Source organism: Topomyia yanbarensis, chromosome 3, assembly GCF_030247195.1.
Source record: "Topomyia yanbarensis strain Yona2022 chromosome 3, ASM3024719v1, whole genome shotgun sequence".
Lineage (NCBI taxonomy): Eukaryota > Metazoa > Arthropoda > Insecta > Diptera > Culicidae > Topomyia > Topomyia yanbarensis.
The window spans coordinates 1942912-1963910 of NC_080672.1; the positions used below are offsets into that span (position 1 = coordinate 1942912).

A 20999-nucleotide genomic window follows, 5' to 3' on the forward strand; every position below is an offset into this window, starting at 1 on the left:
ACAGGTTGACGGATTGGTGTCTGTCTTAGTTTCGTTTCGAGCGGGAGTGGCATTAGAGAAGATCGCCTAGGATCTGTGCTCGTATGCTGAAAGGCAAAGGGACAAACGACGCGCGCATGAAACTGTTAGTGTATCCGTCTTGAAGAGTCAATCTTTCGGTTCGGTTTGTATAGAAGCCTCGATTAAATTTTTTTCTTAATAAATAGTTGTTCGGAAGTTAGCCCCAATAAAACCTTAATCTGACTAGTATCGATGATCACATACTGAAAATTCGCCGCGTCTGTTTTTATGAATTTAATTTCAATTTACCTTTTTGCTGACAAGCCAGTGCATCAGGTTAACAATCCTTTGTATTTCCTTTCAATGTTCGATATTATCGTTTGTAAACGTGTATTTCACAAACAATCCGGTATGGAAAATAGGAAATACTGTATCGATTTTGTTGGCTATTTTCGGCAAATTTGACACTAAGAGAAACGAAAGCAATGAAATTGAAAGACGGATAGGTATTCTAGAGCGAATCAGTTATAAACTTAGAACGGAAAACTAGAACTAGGCAGGCTCATATGGGCATGATCGAAAGGAAATGTGAAGAATTCTTTGCCTTATGCAGAGTAGGAGTTGGGCGTTGCACCCAAGTCTACCGCATGGTCTATGGTAGAACATAACTCATCATCATGTTTTACCGCCGATGACATGATGATGAGTTATGTTCTACCATAGACCATGCGGTAGACTTGGGTGCAACGCCCAACTCCTACTCTGCATAAGGCAAAGAATTCTTCACATTTCCTTTCGATCATGCCCATATGAGCCTGCCTAGTTCTAGTTTTCCGTTCTAAGTTTATAACTGATTCGCTCTAGAATACCTATCCGTCTTTCAATTTCATTGCTTTCGTTTCTCTTAGTCTCAAATTTGCCGAAAATAGCCAACAAAATCGATACAGTAGAACCTTGCGGCAATTAAAACATAGTAACAAAATAGGAAATACTTTCCTTGATTTATAACATCTTGAGGTATCATAACTCTTTGTCTGTACAACGTATTATCACTCGGTAGTATATCGTAGAGAAGGAATAGCGAAATTTGTCTGAATACTGTAGCAATAAATAGTGATCTGAACCATTATGCAGATAAGATTAGCTTTTCTAGGCAATGCTCCCACGATCGGCTGTGTGGAGTTCAAATTGCTTTTGTTAAGAAAAAAATAGGATAATCTCGGTAACCGGCTACCTAGAGTTTAAAAAGAACCAAAAACTAAACAATATCTTTTCTCTTTTCGAGTGATCGTGTACTCGAGAACCAGTTAAACTACTACCTAATAAAGCATGCTTTACAGGTCGCATCGCTTGCTTGGAGCAAATCCTAGACCTTATACCCTTCTAAATCACCAACTCCGCGACACCTATGGAAGAGTCTGATGAGTCGTCGGGCGGCCGGCAATGATGGCTATCATGCTGTTGAGGTTTTAGTATGGGTCGGATTGGTATGAATTCCTACTTACCACTTCCTAAGCAACTCTTATTAGATTATCAGCAGTCAAACATGATGAAGTCAGTGTTCAATCCGCCAAAATCATCGTCACAACGCAACGCAACGCATAGCTGCAGATTTCCTGCCAGATCATCAGTTTACCGACAAACTTGTTTGCAAAAAGAACTTCATATTTCTCGGGAACATCTCCGTGACCTTTATCGGTATAAAATTTCTTTCCCGATAGCTGCTTAAAATTAAATTTGACATAACTTTGGGTTATGGCTCACTGATGACGCGAATCATAGTTCAATAATTCCAGAAAAAACTGAATTGCTCTTCTTTAAAAAAGTCATTTTTGCTAAAGGTAGATGGAATTTTTATTATTTGAGACTTATTTGTTCCACTTTAGGCTTAAGACTTAAACACGTTTTTAATCCACCTAACAGTGTGGTGAGACATTTCTTGTAACTCTTAGAACTCTAGATATTATATCGATCAAATTAGAATGTGACAACATCAATGGTCGTTGGCTGGAAGGGCTCGACTGTTATGGGGGGACTAAGGGCTTCCTCAGAACTGGTGGCGTGCGTCCCGATGATCAAGAAAACGGGAAAACCGAGTGTTGTACTCAATGCAGTTGGGCTAGGTACTACTTCTGAACGGCTGTGGGTCGCTGGCATAAAAGGTGGCGTCTGATACCATTAGGAACTTTGCGCAATTGACGGTGAGCTGGAATCGAAGAACATTTCGGTGCTAGAAGGCTTTGAAATAGATAGATACTAGCTGCAGTATGAAGTTTGGAAGACCCTTTTTCCACTCCCGCACATAGGACCAGGACGACTGGTGAACGCTTGCTACAGTAGCTGGACTGTGGCGGGGGGATCAAGGGCTCCCATAGTACAAGCGGCGGAGGCTGATGTAAACTATTGACAAAATCTATCCTGTCTCTGCTGGTCGAAGTTGAATTCGCGAACAAGCACTCCAGTGGCCAAGTAGACGTTCTGAGTGCCACGTCCTTCAGTTCACTCGGAAAGAAACAAAATTGAGCTTTGTCAGATCAGTATCCTTCTTAACCAACAAGATTGCTTTGGGGATTATTGCTTATTCCCAGGCATTCTTGGGGTCATGAGGTAGACCCAGAACTGTTCTTGCTCATCAGCAAGTGTTCTGATTTCCCGCTGAATTGCTCGAGTACCACAGACAGGGGCTGCAGTGGGGAGAATTTCAGCGTAATTCTCGCGACTTCTTTTTGGAGTGGGTAGATCCCCCAGAAGTCGCTTGATAGACAGCCCCCTTTGAGCTACAGAACCGGAATTAGCCGGAAAATGTGTCTCAGTTCTGTTGGAGTGATCAGACACGACTGCGTCTAGGTATGGAAGCAGCGGAATCGGTTTGCTCCATTCACTTGTTGAAACTGTCGCACAGCCAGCTCAAGTTTTTATTAAATTCAGACAACAAGTTCAGAGCAGAAAACTATGCAGGAAATTGGCACGGTGAACAAATATTTTCGACTACAACGGTGTGGTATTCACACAAATAAACACAACGACAAATCAAAAGAGTACAGCACGTCTGTTTACACGATCAATCAATCAACACTCAGTGTTCGTTTTTTATTAGCTCAAGTTTTTTATACAATCATCATCACGATTGGAAGAGATACATGAATTCTTGAAGAAAGCAGCAATGCTTTTTGATTGCAGGGTTGTTTTACAAAAAATTGGGAAACAATTTCAATTATAGTTGTTGCACCTAACGTTGTGCGGGTAACGTAGACGTAAGATGCTTTCGAAAATGCGGTTTTATTCAAACCGAATTGAGAGGATCAGAGCGCCATTCCGAAAGCACTCGTTCTGAGTGCATAGAAAAGATAGAAGAGATGCTCTTGAGGTGACTTAAATTAGCTGTTTCTTTTTTATCCTCCGTGATTTCTGATCATCTCTTTCATTTTATTCCAAAACGAACAAAAACAGACCAAGAGACTGCCAAGACATGAAATCGAAATTATTGGAATTATTGATTCAACCAGTCACAACATTTTAGTCGCAACAGTGTTTTAATACGGAACGACTTCCTCGCATGAAAATGAAATTAAGTGCCAATATAAATTATATTGCGTTAAAATGACGCGAAGATAAAAGCGGTTATATCGTACTCAGTAAATTGAAATATGTTTTTGCCTAGTACGCTTGAATGTATTGCCTAGTATTCATACTAAGAGTACAGAGTGTAAAGACCTAATACAATATTTCAAATTGGGTGCAACTCAAAAACTTGTCATTGAAAATTAAAGTAGTGTTGCCAATATGGCGTATTATATTTGAGTTTTGATGAACGTGACAATCACTTGCGATGAAGCGTTAACTTTTGGAGCGTTTTAGTGTTTAGTCGCCCATAAAACTTCTACTTTTTTTAAATAATTCGTTTAGTGGACTCGCTTCAATGCTTTAGCCAATCGGAGCAATGGTTCTTTTATCTATTTATTTCTTTTTCTAACAATAAAAACAATAAAACAAATTTTTATGGTTGTCCAGCAGATCTAGCGCAAGCTCTTAGCCATTGCATGTACGTGGCGGGGAAATAACTAACTACTACTACGTTAACTACGTATATGGGGACGATCAGATCTCTCTCGCTATTGAACACTTGCGTGTCATAATCGTCGTTGCTGCTTTTATGTTTGCAAGCATCTGATTTCTTCCTTGTTTGTTGTCTTTACGAGTGTGAATTTCCTCAATGATTGTGCTGTCTGTAGATTTTGAGATACTTGACGCAGCTTTTGCAGTACTGTCTTTACACATGGGCACACTGGGGACCAGGGCCCCCAACTTGGGATGAATATTGAACTATTCTGTAGGCTATGTTCTACAAAATAGTAGCACTCAATTGTTTATGACTCTTTATCGTGTGGGTAAGAATGGATCAGTTGCTCGCATTCACACATTGCACCTTATCTCACGTGATGTTTGAAGAGCATCAGATAATCCAGCGGAGTGATGGTAGTGCATGACCAGGATAGTATTGGACCAATTCAAACGTCAATCCAACATTTCGATTCAAGTTTCAATTCAGTAAACAGTGAAATGGCGACCAAAAAAAATTGCACAAGGAAGCTGTACAGAAAGTGGAAGAATATGTGGAAATTCGATACACAATCCTTGTTTGGCAAGCGATCCGCGCATTTTTTTTCATTTTTTCATCACATCAGGGATTGTAAATGGACACATTTACATGAAAACCTATAAAAATGACTCCTGGACTTCTTGAGGTCTCACGATACTTTCGCGGCCTGATTGGGCATTTTTCACTATACCGTCGTAGCCTGGTACAGGAATAATTATGTTATTTTTGTACGACACTCCGCATTATCAAAAATATTTTAGGCGGTCATAATCAGGAATCAGAATATCTGCCTCAAATGGAACGTATTTCGTAGGTAGTCGAAGGTTTGTGCCTCACGGCAGTGTGTATTCGATGTGTTTCCTATTTCGACTGTTTTATATGACTGGTATTGAAAGGAATTTTTTTAACTTACATTTTTATTCATTTAAGTTTGTTTTTACATTTTGTATAATATTGCAGTTTAAGTGGCACAGCATTTGCTTTTCGCCTTTGGCGAGCTTCGTTGGTAGATGCTTGCATTTCTGTTTGTGGCTGATTATGAATGAACGGCTAATAGTTGTGGTAGTGAATTATTGAAATGAATTGTGTTGCTCATATTAATAGATTCGAGTAAGTTCGATGTTTTACTATGTTTATTTGTTTACGTACTAATGATGGTAGTGATTTTGTAAATCAGTACTTTCGAAAGGTGAAAAGGCTAATTACTCTTATTTTTTACTTTGTTCCTTCGGTATCTTTCTGCACAGAGTGCCTATCACAGACACCAGAGAGGCGACTCTACCATCCAAACCTTAGACTTGCCACTTAACTACCGGCGCCGTCGTTGAGATACTAATTACTTATAATGTACTTGTTTGCTATCTTCGCCTCTCCGAACCGTTCACTATAAAAGAAAGGACAAAACTTCTGTCAGAATATATAGCAAAAATCTACCTCACCAACAATTTATGCATGAAGAGACACTATGTTAAAGAATCGTTCTCTTCCTGCAGCGAAAAATGCGAATATCTAAAATGAATGAACCTAGAATCACGCACTTAGATTCGACATAATATCGATTGATTTCAATGGCTGAAATATTCAATATTGTCATCTGTAAATGTAGTTGAATTATGATTGAAAAATGTGGCTTTTTTGTAAAGCTGGCAATTGACTCTTTCCAGCCGCATCATATCAGGAACAGTATGAAATTGAGAACAATATTGTATGAATCAATGTAACTTTTGTAAGTCTCGCAGTCGTCATCTATTAAAACTCTTCAGCCTCAAACAGCGTCTTACAACTATTAAGGTCAGATTATAACATATGGGGCTAATAGCGCAGCTAGTAAGTTCATTACACTGTACGTAGCTTACCTCGAACTCCCACAACCGCATATAGTTAGTGTGTTAGGCTCTTTGCCATTTCGGTAAGATTGGTTAGAAATGCTAATACCATTTTAAGATCTATCAAAACCATCTTCCGTTTTTCGACGGTACGGTGGACATTTACAATGCCACCTATAGTGATGGTAATCTAATTTTCTCCATATAATTTGATTTCTGCAGTATTTTCAATACTATCACATGGTTGAATAATTTGGCCAAAATTTAAAAAATAAATCTCAAGGTGGTATAGGTGGCTTCCTGATGCTGGGGATCATTTTTTGATAATCCTACTCTACAGCAGTTTATACCTGTTAAATGTTATCGACAGGAAGTTGGCATTTCCACTCTCCCTGTCTAAATCGTTTCAATTGGGTGCTCTGGTGGTCCCTCCCAGTCCCAATATATTGTTATGTTGGTAGTGGTACATGTAATATGATTTGGTTTGAAAATTATCAAAATTGTATACATACTCTTGTGGTTTTCACTATCATCAATATCCAATGTGTATCCTCGGCAATGCACTGTAGTGTTCGGATGATACAGTCGCAAATTGGGTCATTGTCGCGATTTAGCATATCAGAATGCGTCTCTCGTACTCTCAGCTCCACTTGGATTTTTTCTCCGATTCCCACTAATGGTATGCCGTGGTGATTCCAATTGTCAGTTCTGTTCTCTTGTGTTATGTATCTATATTTCCAGTACTAATCGTGCTGGTCGTCGAGGCTACTGGTCAACATTGCAGTCCAGTTTCTGAGATTCCCGTTAGCGATCCTGAATTTGAAGAACTAATAGCGATACTAGTATACTAGACGGCTTGTTCAAACCTAAGAAAAGGGTAGATTCTGGCAACCAAACGTGATCCACAAATCTATAATTGTCATCTCTCTTTTTATCCCGTATCAGCGCTTATCACTGTTTCACATTACCCGATCGTTATCAGCAGGTAGTAACCATGATCGTTTATTATATTCACCACTCGAGATCGCTATCGTTCAATATAGTAAAATGAGTTAGTCGAAATACACCCGTTGTTGAAACTGCATCAAACTAGATTTACTCAATAAATCAGTCGAGCAATAAAATAGATTTTTGACTAGAAGTCATCGTGATATTTCAATACCGAAGTTCTGTGACAGTGAAATTAAATTTATTCAGTAACAGTCGCTAAAATCCGCCGGACAACACCGCGAGTGAAACTGGATGAAATCGTTCCCAGTTCAGTTCGTTGTTAAAGTTTCGCCTTCGCACGCGTGGCAGTTGTAATTAAATTGAAGACCGACACTAATGCTTCCCTCGGTCCCAAGGTAATTCTCGAACATTTTTTGGTCCTTCGAACCGGATTCCTGGACCGGTGGACCGTGGGAAAGTCGGAAAAGGCAAAGAACGTTCAAAGGCGTCAGTGCTTCAACGCCATTGTACACAGCGTGGGCACGCGCGGGTCCCATTGTATTGCGACGGCCATTGTGCATCGTGAAGACAACGGCTGCTGTTAGGCAGTATTCGGTGATCAACGAGCCACGTGTTGAAAAGCGGATTTTCGGCGATCATCTCACTTGTGACTCAGGAAGGACGTAGGACAACTCAACGCCAACTGGGATCAACGAAATAAAGGGAAGTAATTTGCATGATCTGTGGTGTGACGTTAGCATGTTGGTTGACCCAAAAATAAATTTGAAAATGGCGTGTATCTACGGTCTTTTTTGATTGCATGTGACTTTCGGAGCCCTTGAGTTCGATTGACGGTTGGTCTTGGTATCTGCTGGTTTTTTCTGATTGGTTGTTGTTCGCTCGGTTGTTTTCCCTTGCTGCTGTCAACCAGGCCCGTAGCCAGGAGTTTATTTCGGGAGGGGCTTAAAAAATTATTGCATAAAGCTTTTTTTATTTCGATTATAGAGGTTTTAACCTTATGGTTATTCGCCTTTTTTCGTGTTAGAAAATTTCTTTAGAAAAATTTCTAACCCTATATGTGCGGGATTGATAAACGAACCCTGATGAGCTGCGTACAAGGCAATCGATTTACCAACTACGCTTTACCCGCCCCCTGCATAAAGCTTTTAGTTCTAATGACTTGATATTTTCACTAGAAGCTAAATGAAATTTTGAAAAGTTCTTAATGAAAACAATGCCAAATCTAAGACAATCCATGTTCTTACAACGAATTATTGATGTTTAATATGATATTTATCATTTATTTACAAGTTACAATTTGCTCTCGTTGCAACAATGGATATTCTAGAGTTCTCAGTATTTATGCGCTAACCGAATATGACAATCCTTGACGGTGCTGGAAAACGCAAGGTGTTTTAAGCTGCACGTTTAAAAGGTGTAGAAGACGCTAAATCGAAATGAGTAGAAAAATATCCATAAAATGTTCGATCGAAGAGAATGTCGAAATTTGCACAAAATCTTCTGATTTAGCAAACGAATTGTAGATGGTTCAACTTCAATTTTCTTGATCTGGCGTCCTGTAACTATTACCAGTTCTAATGCATCATGCCAACATAATTTTTTGGCATATTCTATTTAAATGAAACTATTTTTGAGACTGGCCTTGGCCTAGCAGATCAGAACGCTAGGGGCAGATCACTTGTGATGCATTTTTAAAAATCGCCTAAATTAAATGCATTTCTTTCCATCAAAATAGAAATTCATAATGTATTTTGCGTTGCGTGTAAGACGTCAAAACCCTACACAAACTAGACCTACATTCAACAAAACGTCGAACAAAGTGAATCAACGTAGGACGTTTGTTAAACAAACTTTTCTGCGAGGAAGTGCAAAGTTGATGCAAAAATGGAAATTAAATGAATTTTTTGATGCAAATTTATTATACATTTCTAGAGTGATCTGCCCCTAGTCAGAACCCCAGTTAGGAAGGAGGATTTTGATCAATAGGATCAAAATATATGGGTCATTCCACGTCAGATTTACAACCAAAATATTAATTCCTTCCAATTTTTTTTCTTGCATTCATTAGCTATAAATAATTGACACGTATTTTTTTATTTTGGCTGAATATGATTTATTTTCAAGTTATTAGTTTTTAAACTTTTGAAGTTTATAACATTGATCATTTTTCAATCACTCGGAAACGATTCGATATATGGAAAAAAATATTAAATAAAAAAGTTGTGTTCTCTAACGAGCTTACTGAAAAAAATTGCAATTTCTTTTTGTTATATAACTTATGAAATTTGCAATTGTTTGAAACAAATTGAATTTTTTTAAAGTTGTGCCATTTTTTTTACTTATTATTAAGTATCATGTTAAAATAATTGTGCAAAACTTTGGGAGTGCATATCAAAATACTTTGCGAGATATTACAATTATAAACTTAAAACAAAGCAATTTTACACCAAACGCCTAGTGTTAGGTCTATTGTAAATGAAATATCTCGTAAAATACTTCGAATTCCTTCTGAAATTTGTACACAATCTTCTCGATATAATTATAAATTATTTGAAAATGCTAAAAATATTTTTTTGGTTCTACCCTGAAAAAAATTTAAAAAAAACTAATATTTGCATAATTCATCAATTATATAACAAAAACAAAAATTACAAAAAAAAATCCGGCGAGATCATCCGAAAACGCAGCTTTTATTATTTAATGCTTAATGTCTTAATTTAATGTCCAATTTTATTAAATTTATAAAACTTTTAAAAATATTATTAAAAGTCGATAGTTGCATGCGTATGATTTATGGACTCCCAAACGGCTTAACCAATTGCCGTATAAATTTATACATAGTTGGAATTTGTTATGGAGCGTGTTTGTGTGCTATTGGTTGGGGATTATCTGCCTACAAGATGGCGCTTCGGAACAAAACGCGCGATGGGTACTAGCTAGTATTTTATAAAGTTAAAAAACTCATAACTTGAAAAAAATATCAAATTCAGCCAAAGTAAAAAAAATCGTGTCTATAATTTTCAGCTAAAAATGCAAAAAACATTGGAGGGAACTAAAATTATAGTCGTAAATCGTGGAAAGACTCGCATTCTGCAAATTTAAGACTTTTTTGGGGGTATTCAAATGTTAAAAGCAAATATTTTTTAAAAGTCCCCCAAAAACAAATTTATTTTGATTACATAACTATATTAAGAAGATTATGTGAAAATTTCAGAATGGAACTCGAAGTGTTTCTCGAGATATTTCAGTTGTAACAGACCTATCACTGGGCGTTTAGTGTAAAATTGCCTTGTTTTATGTTTACAATTGTAATATCTCGCAAAGAATTTCACTGTCAAATTTTTACACAATCTTTTTAACATGATTTTTAATACTTAAAGAAAATAATAAATAAAAAATATGGTCCAACTTTAAAAAAATTCAATTTGTTTCAAGTAATTGCAAATTTCATAAGTTATATAACAAAAATGGAGGATGGAGGAGGATCTTTGGTGATGTGATGTGATTTTTTTTGTTAAGCTTATTTGAAAACGTAACTTTTTTTATTTAATATTTTTTTTCATATAGCTAGTCGTTTCCGAGTTATCAGTGATTGAAAAATGTTCAATTTTATTGACTTCAAAAGTTCAAAAGCTAATAACTTGAAAAAAAATATAATATTTAGTCAAAACAAAAAATACGTGTCAATTATTATTAGCTAAAGAATGTAAGAAAACATTTTGGAAGGAATTGAAATTTTGGTTGTAAATCTGACGTGCAATGACTTATGTATTTCAATGATTTAATCAACTAAAGGTAACTACCCGGAATTTAATCAATTCAAGAAAATTATCCACAAATCGAATGAAAATCACTTAACACTGATTACTACTATCATCTAATTTACGTAAAATTTTACTAAATGCTTCATTGCTGACACCAACAACATAACTAGAAACTATAAATGTGAACAAGCTCAATAATTTCAGCATCTCTTAATTTCGACACATGAAAGGGAATACATCGCACTTACTTCCCCTCGATTTCAATTTATTGATCCCTTTTTGCTTTTTTTCTCCATGATGTCTTATCATCTTATTCCATAAAGACCAAAAATAAAACGAAAGACTGTCATATACTGAAAACATGAAATCGATACAATAATCCCACCTTATTGACTTATAGACTCAACTAGTTACAACGTTTTAGTCGCTCTCCGTGATAACCTACTGATGTCTGATCAATCTATCGACACGTTGTTTTCAAACTTACATAGGCATTAATTAAAAACCATCGAAAGCGACTGAAATGCTGCTGGTGGTTGCAACATTATGTGGTTTAGCATCAATTGATCAATTGACATCCGAAGGAAAGTAAGTGTAAAATCACGTCAGGTAGTCCTACCGCTACTGTGTACGTTTCTGTATATCAACAAAATTAGTAATATACGATTCGTGGGTTGATGAACACCTCCGGAAAATCGCCGGTTTACCACTTTTTGGCTTGTTTACTTTTTCACGTTTTTCTTGCTTATTGTTCGATTTTCCAGACTAACAGTGTTTTAATACGGACCGCATTCCCCACATAAAATGAAATTAAGTGTCAATAGAAATACTATTGCATTAAAATGATGCGAAAATAAAAAAAAACTGTCATCTCGGCTACAACTATGTCATCAGCTAATTGAATTATTTTTGTTTAGCGCGCTTGAGTGAGATGCCTGACGTTTATATTAAGCGTAGAGTGCTCTAATCTATTACAGAAATCCAATTTCCGTATGATTTAACTAACTTTCTTTATTCAGGCCAATATCTAGCATAAAATGAGTTTTGTTAGATGCAATCACTAGCGATAAATGTTAATTTTGGGACAGTTTTTGTACTCAGTTTTCTATGAAACTTCTAAATTTTTATTATATAATTCGTTTATTTGAGTCGGCTCAATGCATTAGCTAAATGAAGCCTTGAGTTTTTAATATATTCCACGATGTAAACAATGAAAATGATAAAACGTTAATGGTTGTCCAACAGATCTCGTGCGATTGACCTGTTTACTGGCTGAGAAATATTTTTCATAAACAAACGCGTCTTGGTGGTCGTTCATTTCTATCTCGTACACTTCCGTATTATTATCGTGGTAACTGCCATGTCCATGTTCGCAAATATCTGATTTCATCTTTGTTTTGTCCCCTTACGGGCCACCAGTGTCGACTTCCTCAATGATGATGCTGACTGTTAATTTTGATATACTAGGCGCAGTTTTTGCCGTCAATATTATATGAACAGCAGCCACAAATTTGGCAATTGTTTGTTTTTCAGGTAATAGTATTGGAGACTATGGATGTGCAAAGATGTAACGTGTATAATGATATTATCGCATTGCGTTTTGTACGTGCAGGGTCAGCTAGGACGAAATCCTAGCTGACCCTGCCCGTCTTATTCCTAGATGTGTCCTTTATAATAAATTCCATTTTTTCCAAATGTGACAGGAATCTTTTAATGGCCACGGTTCAAGTAAGCTAAGTTTGTTTATTGGGGCTTTAACCTCCTGGTCGTTCGCCCGCGGTTCAAGTAAGTGGTATCAGATCTTGTAGCCGAACATTGATTTTCTCATCATCCATATAGATGAGAATCAACCACGTGTTACATGTTGTAATGCACACTGACTGGTTTCGCCTGGGCTAATTTGTTAAATAACATAAGTACTGAATGCCTGACAAGGTAGAACACGTTAAAGTCGAAGTTCGTAAGCATAAGCTCTATTTTCACCTTCAGCAAATAGTTCCCAGCATGAATATTCGGTCTTATGCAAAAATTCCGGAAGTAAATAGCCTCCAGGTTTGGCTGGAGCACCACTTCTTGCTTCTGCGATTCAATCATCCGACGGATCACCCCAGCAAGAATTAAAGTAACAGTTTCTTTTGTTCTTCCGACGAGTCACACAATATGAAAGGAAGTGTGTTATCAGACTCGGCATACTGAGTAGATATCGTGACCGATGTCTTCGGTGGTTCGAAATAGCAATCTTCCTGACCATTCTCCCATTAATTTGTTGAAACCAAACAAGATACAATTTTTTACGAGTTACCGAAAAACATGCTGCTTCTTAAATTTATTTTTGAAAAATTTCGGGGGGGGCTTTAGCCCCTTAGCCCCCCCTCTGGCTACGTGCCTGCTGTCAACTTTAATACGGTCTGTTTCTGTCAAGCGCGGACGTGGAGGTATTTCGGTCGTAGTGAAGTGAGTGGAAAATAGTGAACTTCAGAATAATATTAAAACTAAACATAGACTACAGTGTGAATTGAATTTTTAGAGAGTGAACTAATTAAATAGATTTTGAAAAGTGGTTCGAGAGTGATTAAATTAAAAATGTCAAGTGAACTAAAGGATCTAAAGTTGCAGCAGCGACAGATTCGAAGCACGTTCGACGGTGTGAAGCAGTTCATCAAGGGATTCAAGCGAGAGAAGCATGAAGCACATGTCGAAACCAGATTGGAGATGCTAGAAGGTGCAATGAAGAAGATTTACACAATTAGAAGGAAAATAGATATGATCATGGAAGATGCAGAGGAGAAGGAGAGACAAGAGTCGAAGGAAGACCCAGGCAATCGTGAGGCTCGACTAGCAGCACTCAGTGAAAGGCGGGAAGCTGAACAATCTTCTGTCATACAGCAAGCTGAAGACACTTACTGCGAGTTGAGGGCATCATTGCAGCGACTGCTTGGCCCAACGGCCCATGCTTCAACGTCTTCGGAGTCATCAACTGCACCAGTACCAATAACTCCCAGTGCTTTCTCGAAGGTGAAGCTGCCAGAAATTAAACTCCCGAATTTTGGAGGCAAACTTCGAGATTGGGTCACGTTCCGAGACATGTTTATAAGCCTAATTCACCGCAACCACCAACTAACCGAGATAGACAAATTCACGTACCTTCGGTCATCGCTTGTAGGCGACGCGCTGCAGGAAATCTGTACTATAGAGATTTCAGCGGCGAACTACAAAATAGCGTGGGATCTGCTCCAGAAACGTTTCGAAAACAAGAAACTAATTGTAAAGGCTCACCTTGATGCACTTTTTGCTGTGGAACCAATGAAACGCGAATGTTACGACGGTTTGAGCCATCTGCTCAGTGAGTATGACCGGAATCTGCAAATGTTAGATAAGATCGGCGAAAACACTCAGAACTGGAGTACCATCCTCGTCTACATGATGTGCTCCAGGCTAGACTCTGTTACTCTCCGCCATTGGGAATCGCACCATTGTTCTAAGGAGGTTCCCACCTATGATGAGTTAGTCGATTTTCTTCGCAATCACTGTGCTGTACTTCAGTCGATTGCCCCAGCCAAACCCTGCCAGACAGAGATGAAGAAACCTCGTTTCACCGTCAGTCATTTTCACGCGACAACTGAAGCTGCCAATCGTTGACCATTCTGTGGGGAAGGTCCCCATTCTGCGTTCAAATGCCAAAGGTTCCAAAAGATGAAGGTCACTGAGCGGTACGAGCACGTAAAGCGTCGTGGGCTGTGTTTAAATTGTCTCTCTCCATCGCATATGGTTCGATTCTGTACAAAGGGTTTTTGCCAATACTGTAGGCAGAAACATCACACGCTTCTGCACAATGGAGCGACGAACGGCGGAGCAGCTGCATTATCTACACCGCAGAACAACTCCGTCCCGCATGCGCAGAACAGACCATCAATAGCGAGCACTTCACAAACACAACCACAACCACAGTACCAGACCACACACAGTTACAACACAGCACCCACTACGAACTCACTCCCTGTCGCACACACGAACTTGCAATCACACTGTCACCAACCACCTACCACAGATCACACTTCCTTGGGAAACACCAACACATTGTCTGCTAACACCTACACTCCAGCACGACAAGTTTTATTATCCACCGCCACGGTGCGAGTGATTGATCCTTACGGAAACGTCCAGTTTGCGAGAGCGCTTTTGGACTCATGCTCCGAGTATTGTTTTATAACCACGAATCTGTATCAGAAGCTGAAGTTACCCGAGATGACCAGCTACCTGTCGGTTGCAGGAATTGGAGGATCGGTCGTTAAATCGACGAAGATGGTAGAAGCAACGATAACTCCGAGGTCTACCTACATTTCCACATACTGCGAAAACGTCAAGCTTCATGTCCTGCCAAAGCTCACGTCCGATTTACCGTTTCAATCTGTCGATATTCAGTAACTGTCTATTCCGGACGATATCAACCTCGCGGATCCCCGATTCAACGAACCTGGACCGGTAGATATTATCATAGGAGCAGAGTATTATTATGATCTGCTTACAGACGGAAAACTGAAGCTTTCAAAAGATGAACCAACGCTGCAGAAAACAGTTTTTGGTTGGATTGTATCAGGTCGTGTAGCCAGTGGTATAGCTAGAGTTTCCAGAACCATTTCGTACCCGTGTACATCGCTCGATCTTCGTGATCTACTTATAAAATTTTGGGAATTGGAATCATGCAACAGCAAGAGCACTTTGTCAGTGGAGGAGTCGACGTGCGAAGAGTTTTTCGATCGTACAACGGTGCGCGATAAAGATGGGAAATTCGTTGTCACTCTTCCAAAGAAAGATTATCGAATCAAACAACTCGGAGAATCAAAAGCCATAGCGACAAGACGATTTCTCGGACTGGAGAAACGACTCCACTAGAAACCTGAGTTGTTGCAGCCATATACTGAATTTATCAGCGAATATTTACGGCTCGGACACATGAAGCTTGTGTCCGATGAAGTTGAACCAAACCCAGTATATTATTTACCGCACCACGCGGTCTTGAAGCCAGACAGTACTACTACTAGACTGCGTGTTGTCTTTGATGCTTCGTGCAAAACGACTAGTGGCATCTCCCTCAACGATGCGCTCATGGTCGGACCCGTGGTCCAAGAGGATCTATTATCTATCTCCATTCGTTTTCGGTTCCACCGAATGGCTATTGTTGCGGACATAGAAAAAATGTACCGCATGATAAAGGTTCAGCCAAGCGACCAGCATTTCCAACGAATCTTGTGGAGGAATTTTGCTGATGAACCAATCCGTACGTATGAGCTAACTACGGTCACGTACGGAACTGCATCCGCTCCATATCTAGCAACTAAATGCCTTCAAACGCTGGCAATAGAAGGAGCGGCTAGCTACCCTAATGCTGCTAAGTCTCTAAAGGAAAACTTTTACGTCGACGACATGTTGACAGGAGTGGACACAATCGAAGATGGAAAGTTGTTGGTCCAGGAGATGGTAGAATTGACCGAGTCGGGAGGATTCACCTTGAGGAAGTGGGTGTCTAACGAACCACAACTCCTAGAAGACTTGCCGGAAAACTTGCTCGATGATCGCACCACGCTGGAGTTAGATTCGTCCAGCTCACCTGTGAAGACCTTGGGATTGCTGTGGGAGCATCGGTCCGATAGATTCATGTTTCGATCACCCGCATGGAACGATCATTTTCCCATTACAAAACGAATCGTCCTAGCCGATGCAGCTCGTCTATTTGATCCTCTTGGTCTGATTGGCCCCGTGATAGTACAAGCCAAAATCTTTCTTCAGCAACTATGGAAGCAGAAGTGCGATTGGGATGAACCACTTGCAACCGAATCCCAGAACTTCTGGCTGGAATATCGAAGAAACCTCCTTGCGCTGGAATCGCTTCACGTTCCACGTTGGACAGGATTCAGCACTACCTCCGTCAGTACAGAGATCCATGGGTTTTGTGACGCTTCGGAAGTCGCCTATGGAGCATGTCTCTATCTCCGGAGCACATCGGCCGATGGATCAGTCACCGTACGGTTGATCACGGCGAAATCACGGGTTGCACCACTAGAAGATCCAGATCGAAAGAAAAAAAGGCAATCAATCCCTCGATTGGAGCTCTCGTCGGCCTTACTCCTAAGTCACTTGTACGAAAAACTTGTGTGTAGCATTCAAACGCCCATGCCGGCGTATTTCTGGACAGATTCAATGATTGTCAAATGTTGGCTGTCCTCGCTTCCATCCCGTTGGCAATCATTCGTCGCCAACCGCGTGTCAGAGATTCAACACATTACCAGATCAGGTGTTTGGAATCACGTGGCCGGTGTGGAGAACCCGGCAGACATAATTTCGCGGGGCATGGCGCCCGCCCAACTTCAATATCAGAAGCGTTGGTTTGAAGGCCCACAGTGGGTTAGTCATGACCGCAGTACATGGCCCATAACCACAGAAGTTCTTCTAGAACCTGACCAATCGTTGCTAGAAGAAAAATCATCAGTGACTCTTTCCACTCGAGCAAAACCACCAAACGAACTTTTCTCGCTATGCTCGTCATTTCCAGACCTTGTTCACATGACAGGGTGGATTCGTCGATTTGTGTACAATACTAAAGCAGGCAGTGTATCACATAGACGCAGAGGTCAATTATCGTTCGTCGAATATGAGGAAGCAGTCACCACTTTGGTCCGGTTGGCGCAACAGGAGAGCTTTCCGGAAGAAATCGGTCATTTAGCAAAAGGTCGACAAGTGCAATCGTCGTCCATACTTATTAGGTATGATCCCCAGCTAGTAGATGGAATCATACGCCTGGGTGGGCGGTTAGCACACGCGCCCATCTCCGAAATCCGCAAACATCCCATGATTTTACATCATCAGCACCCTCTGACCAAACTTATCATCAGTCACTATCATCGGAAATTGTTTCACGCCGGTCAGCAGTTATTAATAGCATCGGTCAGGGAGAAGTTTTGGCCCACTCGAATTCGGGACCTCGCTCGAAGAACAATACACCAGTGTGTGCAATGCTTTCGGAGCAAACCAAAGGTACACGAGCAGATCATGGCAGATCTGCCCTCTGTCAGAGTAAATCCAGCAGCCGTGTTTCAGAAAGTAGGCGTAGATCTCTGCGGCCCGTTTTATATTCGCTATCCCGTTCGTCGCAGCGTTCCCGTGAAGTGCTTTGTGGGTATCTTCATCTGCCTTACAACCAAAGCAGTGCACATAGAGATTGTCGCAGACTTATCCACTCAGGCATTTCTCGCAGCATTTAGAAGATTTGTAGCCATCCGCGGCAGACCACGTCTGGTGATGTGCGACAATGCCACAAACTTTGTGGGAGCAAACCGGGAGCTTAAGGAACTCCGCCAGCAGCTCAATGACCAACAGTTTAAATACTCAATGATTCGTGCAGCAGAAGATGATGGAATCGAGTTCAAATTCATTCCGGCCCGATCCCCCAACTTCGGAGGGTTGTGGGAAGCGGCTGTGAAATCATTTAAGGGTCATTTCCGTCGAACAATTGGCAACAATCCATTATCCTACGATGAACTTCATACAATAGTACAACAAGTGGCATCTGTTTTGAACTCCCGTCCTTTGACACCGTTAAGCAACGACCCGCATGACTATACAGCCCTAACTCCCGGGCACTTTCTGACTGGCAGACCACTCACCGCTGTACCAGAACCGGACCTACAAGATATTCCGGAGAATCGATTGGCGCTTTGGCAGCGAAGCCAAGCTTTCGTGCAGCGGATCTGGCGAAAATGGAAGACGGAATACTTATCGAGTTTACAAGCCAGAACAAAATGGACCAAGAAGCGGGACAACATCAAAATCGGAACGATGGTGCTTGTCAAGGAGGAAAACTTACCTCCCCAGAAATGGAGATTGGGACGTGTAGCGGAAGTGTTCTTCAGTACCGATGGAAACATACGCGTCGTGACTGTCCGCACCAAGGATGGTACGTTCAGGAGGGGCATTGCCAAGATTTGTGTCCTTCCCATCCGGGACAACATCGAGTCTCAACACGAAGAGAACTAGTTCTCTTCCAACAAGGTGCTTAGGCACCGCGGGAGCCTTCAAACGAAGAGCTCCCGCAATCCAGTTAAGTTATTTTTTCATCATATATTTCAAAAAGCTTAAGGAATGTTCATCCTCCATAGCTAGTCCTGTTTACGTCCCGGCCCGGGACGTCGATACTTGAAGGTCAGTCGTCAGTCGTCACATTTCCAACCCGTCAATCGCACTTTATCTATGTCATCAGTGTCGTCTCCCCGAGCATGTTTTCTCGTCACGGTTATGGTGCACGGTACCATTCATACTAGTAATCACATCAAATTTCGTCACATCATGATAGTACTGCAGCCTTATTATCCGAATAAGTTTCGCGTCGTGCAATGGGCCCTTTGTACGAAAGCAGCGCCAGCAATCGATTGGTCGTCAGAAGGTTTGGCCAACCAACTCTGATGGTCATCAACAGCTACGTTGCAGCATCGCAGACATCCCAACAGTACATGATGATTCCACTCTCGTGCAGTATCCTCGTCGGCGTCATCGGTGCAATCGGCACCCGTGGAGGCCAGGAGGCCTCCACTCCAGGCGAGTTCTGTTAATGTTCTTAATATCAAATTAAAAACCACCCTACTTTTACTAGAAAACATTTGATGTGACCTACCTGCATCCCGTGGACCACGCCGGAAGGAAGGATGACGGCAGTATGATGCACTTCTAGCAGCAAGTTCGAGCACAATAGCAGCAGTCACTCAATTATCCGAAATTGTTCCTGATCAACAAGCTCATCGATGGCAACATCAGACCATCGCAATCGTCGCAGCTGATAATCCGAAAATATTCCAGTCCGGCGAATATAATTCCTACCGGTTTCAATTCTATGTTACATTATTCCATCGAGACGAACCTCCAGTGTAGCCGGTACGTGTCATCACATCGCAGTAAAGCAACAACAAAATTGCAAAACAAAATTGAATTCAAGCCGAGACTGTGTTCAAATGATGAACATTTACAATTGAATCGTGAATTTCAAAATAGTAGTAGAAGATAGATAGAGATAAAAGGTTAGAGTAAAAGAAGCAGTGCAGTGCAAATGTGTCAGGACAGATTTGATTGGAATCCCTATGATTCCAAGGTGGGCGGCATGTTCAAACCTAAGAAAAGGGTAGATTCTGGCAACCAAACGTGATCCACAAATCTATAATTGTCATCTCTCTTTTTATCCCGTATCAGCGCTTATCACTGTTTCACATTACCCGATCGTTATCAGCAGGTAGTAACCAGTAGCTTTCGGACATGATCGTTTATTATATTCACTACTCGAGATCGCTATCGTTCAATATAGTAAAATGAGTTAGTCGAAACACACCAGTTGTTGAAACTGCATCAAACTAGATTTACTCAATAAATCAGTCGAGCAATAAAATAGATTTTTGACTAGAAGTCATCGTGATATTTCAATACCGAAGTTCTGTGACAGTGAAATTAAATTAATTCAGTAACAGTCGCTAAAATCCGCCGGACAACACCGCGAGTGAAACTGGATGAAATCGTTCCCAGTTCAGTTCGTTGTTAAAGTTTCGCCTTCGCACGCGTGGCAGCTGTAATTAAATTGAAGACCGACACTAATGCTTCCCTCGGTCCCAAGGTAATTCTCGAACACGGCTATTTTCGTACCTTATCACCTATTTCTATAAAATGAATCATCAAAAGTACTATCTTTGAAAATAAGCCGCCTTGGTTATGCAACTAAGTTTGTCCTATCATTTTTATTGTATATAAGTAGTAATCTTCATTTTATTATTTTCAAAATTGGACATATTTTGTCGCATTTTAAGTGTTTTTGAATAGATGGCATTGTAAGCGAACACGTTTCCGCCGGGCGATGCTAATTGAGCTAACATCTTTTTGGACTGAGCGAACAAATCGGGGGAAGGATCGAAAACCAGCTACCAATTTTCGGCTTGTTAAATCTTATTCATTATAGTAACTTTCCTTATTATATTGAGTACTTTCACATACTTTGAGCTGTACATGATGTACCAGTAATACATGCACTATATTATTAATAGCTACAAAACCTTCTTTTTCTTGCATCTTCTGCATTTCCTGGTTTTAGTATCTTGTTGTTTTAACTTATAGTAAACAAGTTTCTTTCATTCTTATAATCTCCAATGTTGTTCTAGTAATAGCATAAAAACCTGTGCGCGTGGCCATTAGCAGGTTGATATTACTATTATCTGACTCAGGACAAACTCAGCCTAGGAGCCGTGAGCAAACCAGCCGTGGAACCCAGATATTGATTCAAAGGATTCCTGCGACAAAGCACTTCATAAAGTGCATCTTTTAGATTTTCCA

The 20999-nt window shown here is 40.3% G+C and overlaps 2 protein-coding genes across 2 annotated transcripts; both read left to right on the plus strand.

Annotated features, from left to right (window-relative positions):
* Positions 1–13223: 13223 nt before the first annotated feature.
* Positions 13224–14279, plus strand: LOC131692921 (uncharacterized). The gene has a single exon (XM_058980329.1). The coding sequence runs from the start codon at positions 13224–13226 to the stop codon at positions 14277–14279; it is 1056 nt and encodes a 351-aa protein (XP_058836312.1).
* Positions 14280–15836: 1557 nt separating this feature from the next.
* LOC131692951 (uncharacterized) lies at positions 15837–18671 on the plus strand. The gene has a single exon (XM_058980376.1). The coding sequence runs from the start codon at positions 15837–15839 to the stop codon at positions 18669–18671; it is 2835 nt and encodes a 944-aa protein (XP_058836359.1).
* The last annotated feature ends 2328 nt before the right edge of the window (positions 18672–20999 follow it).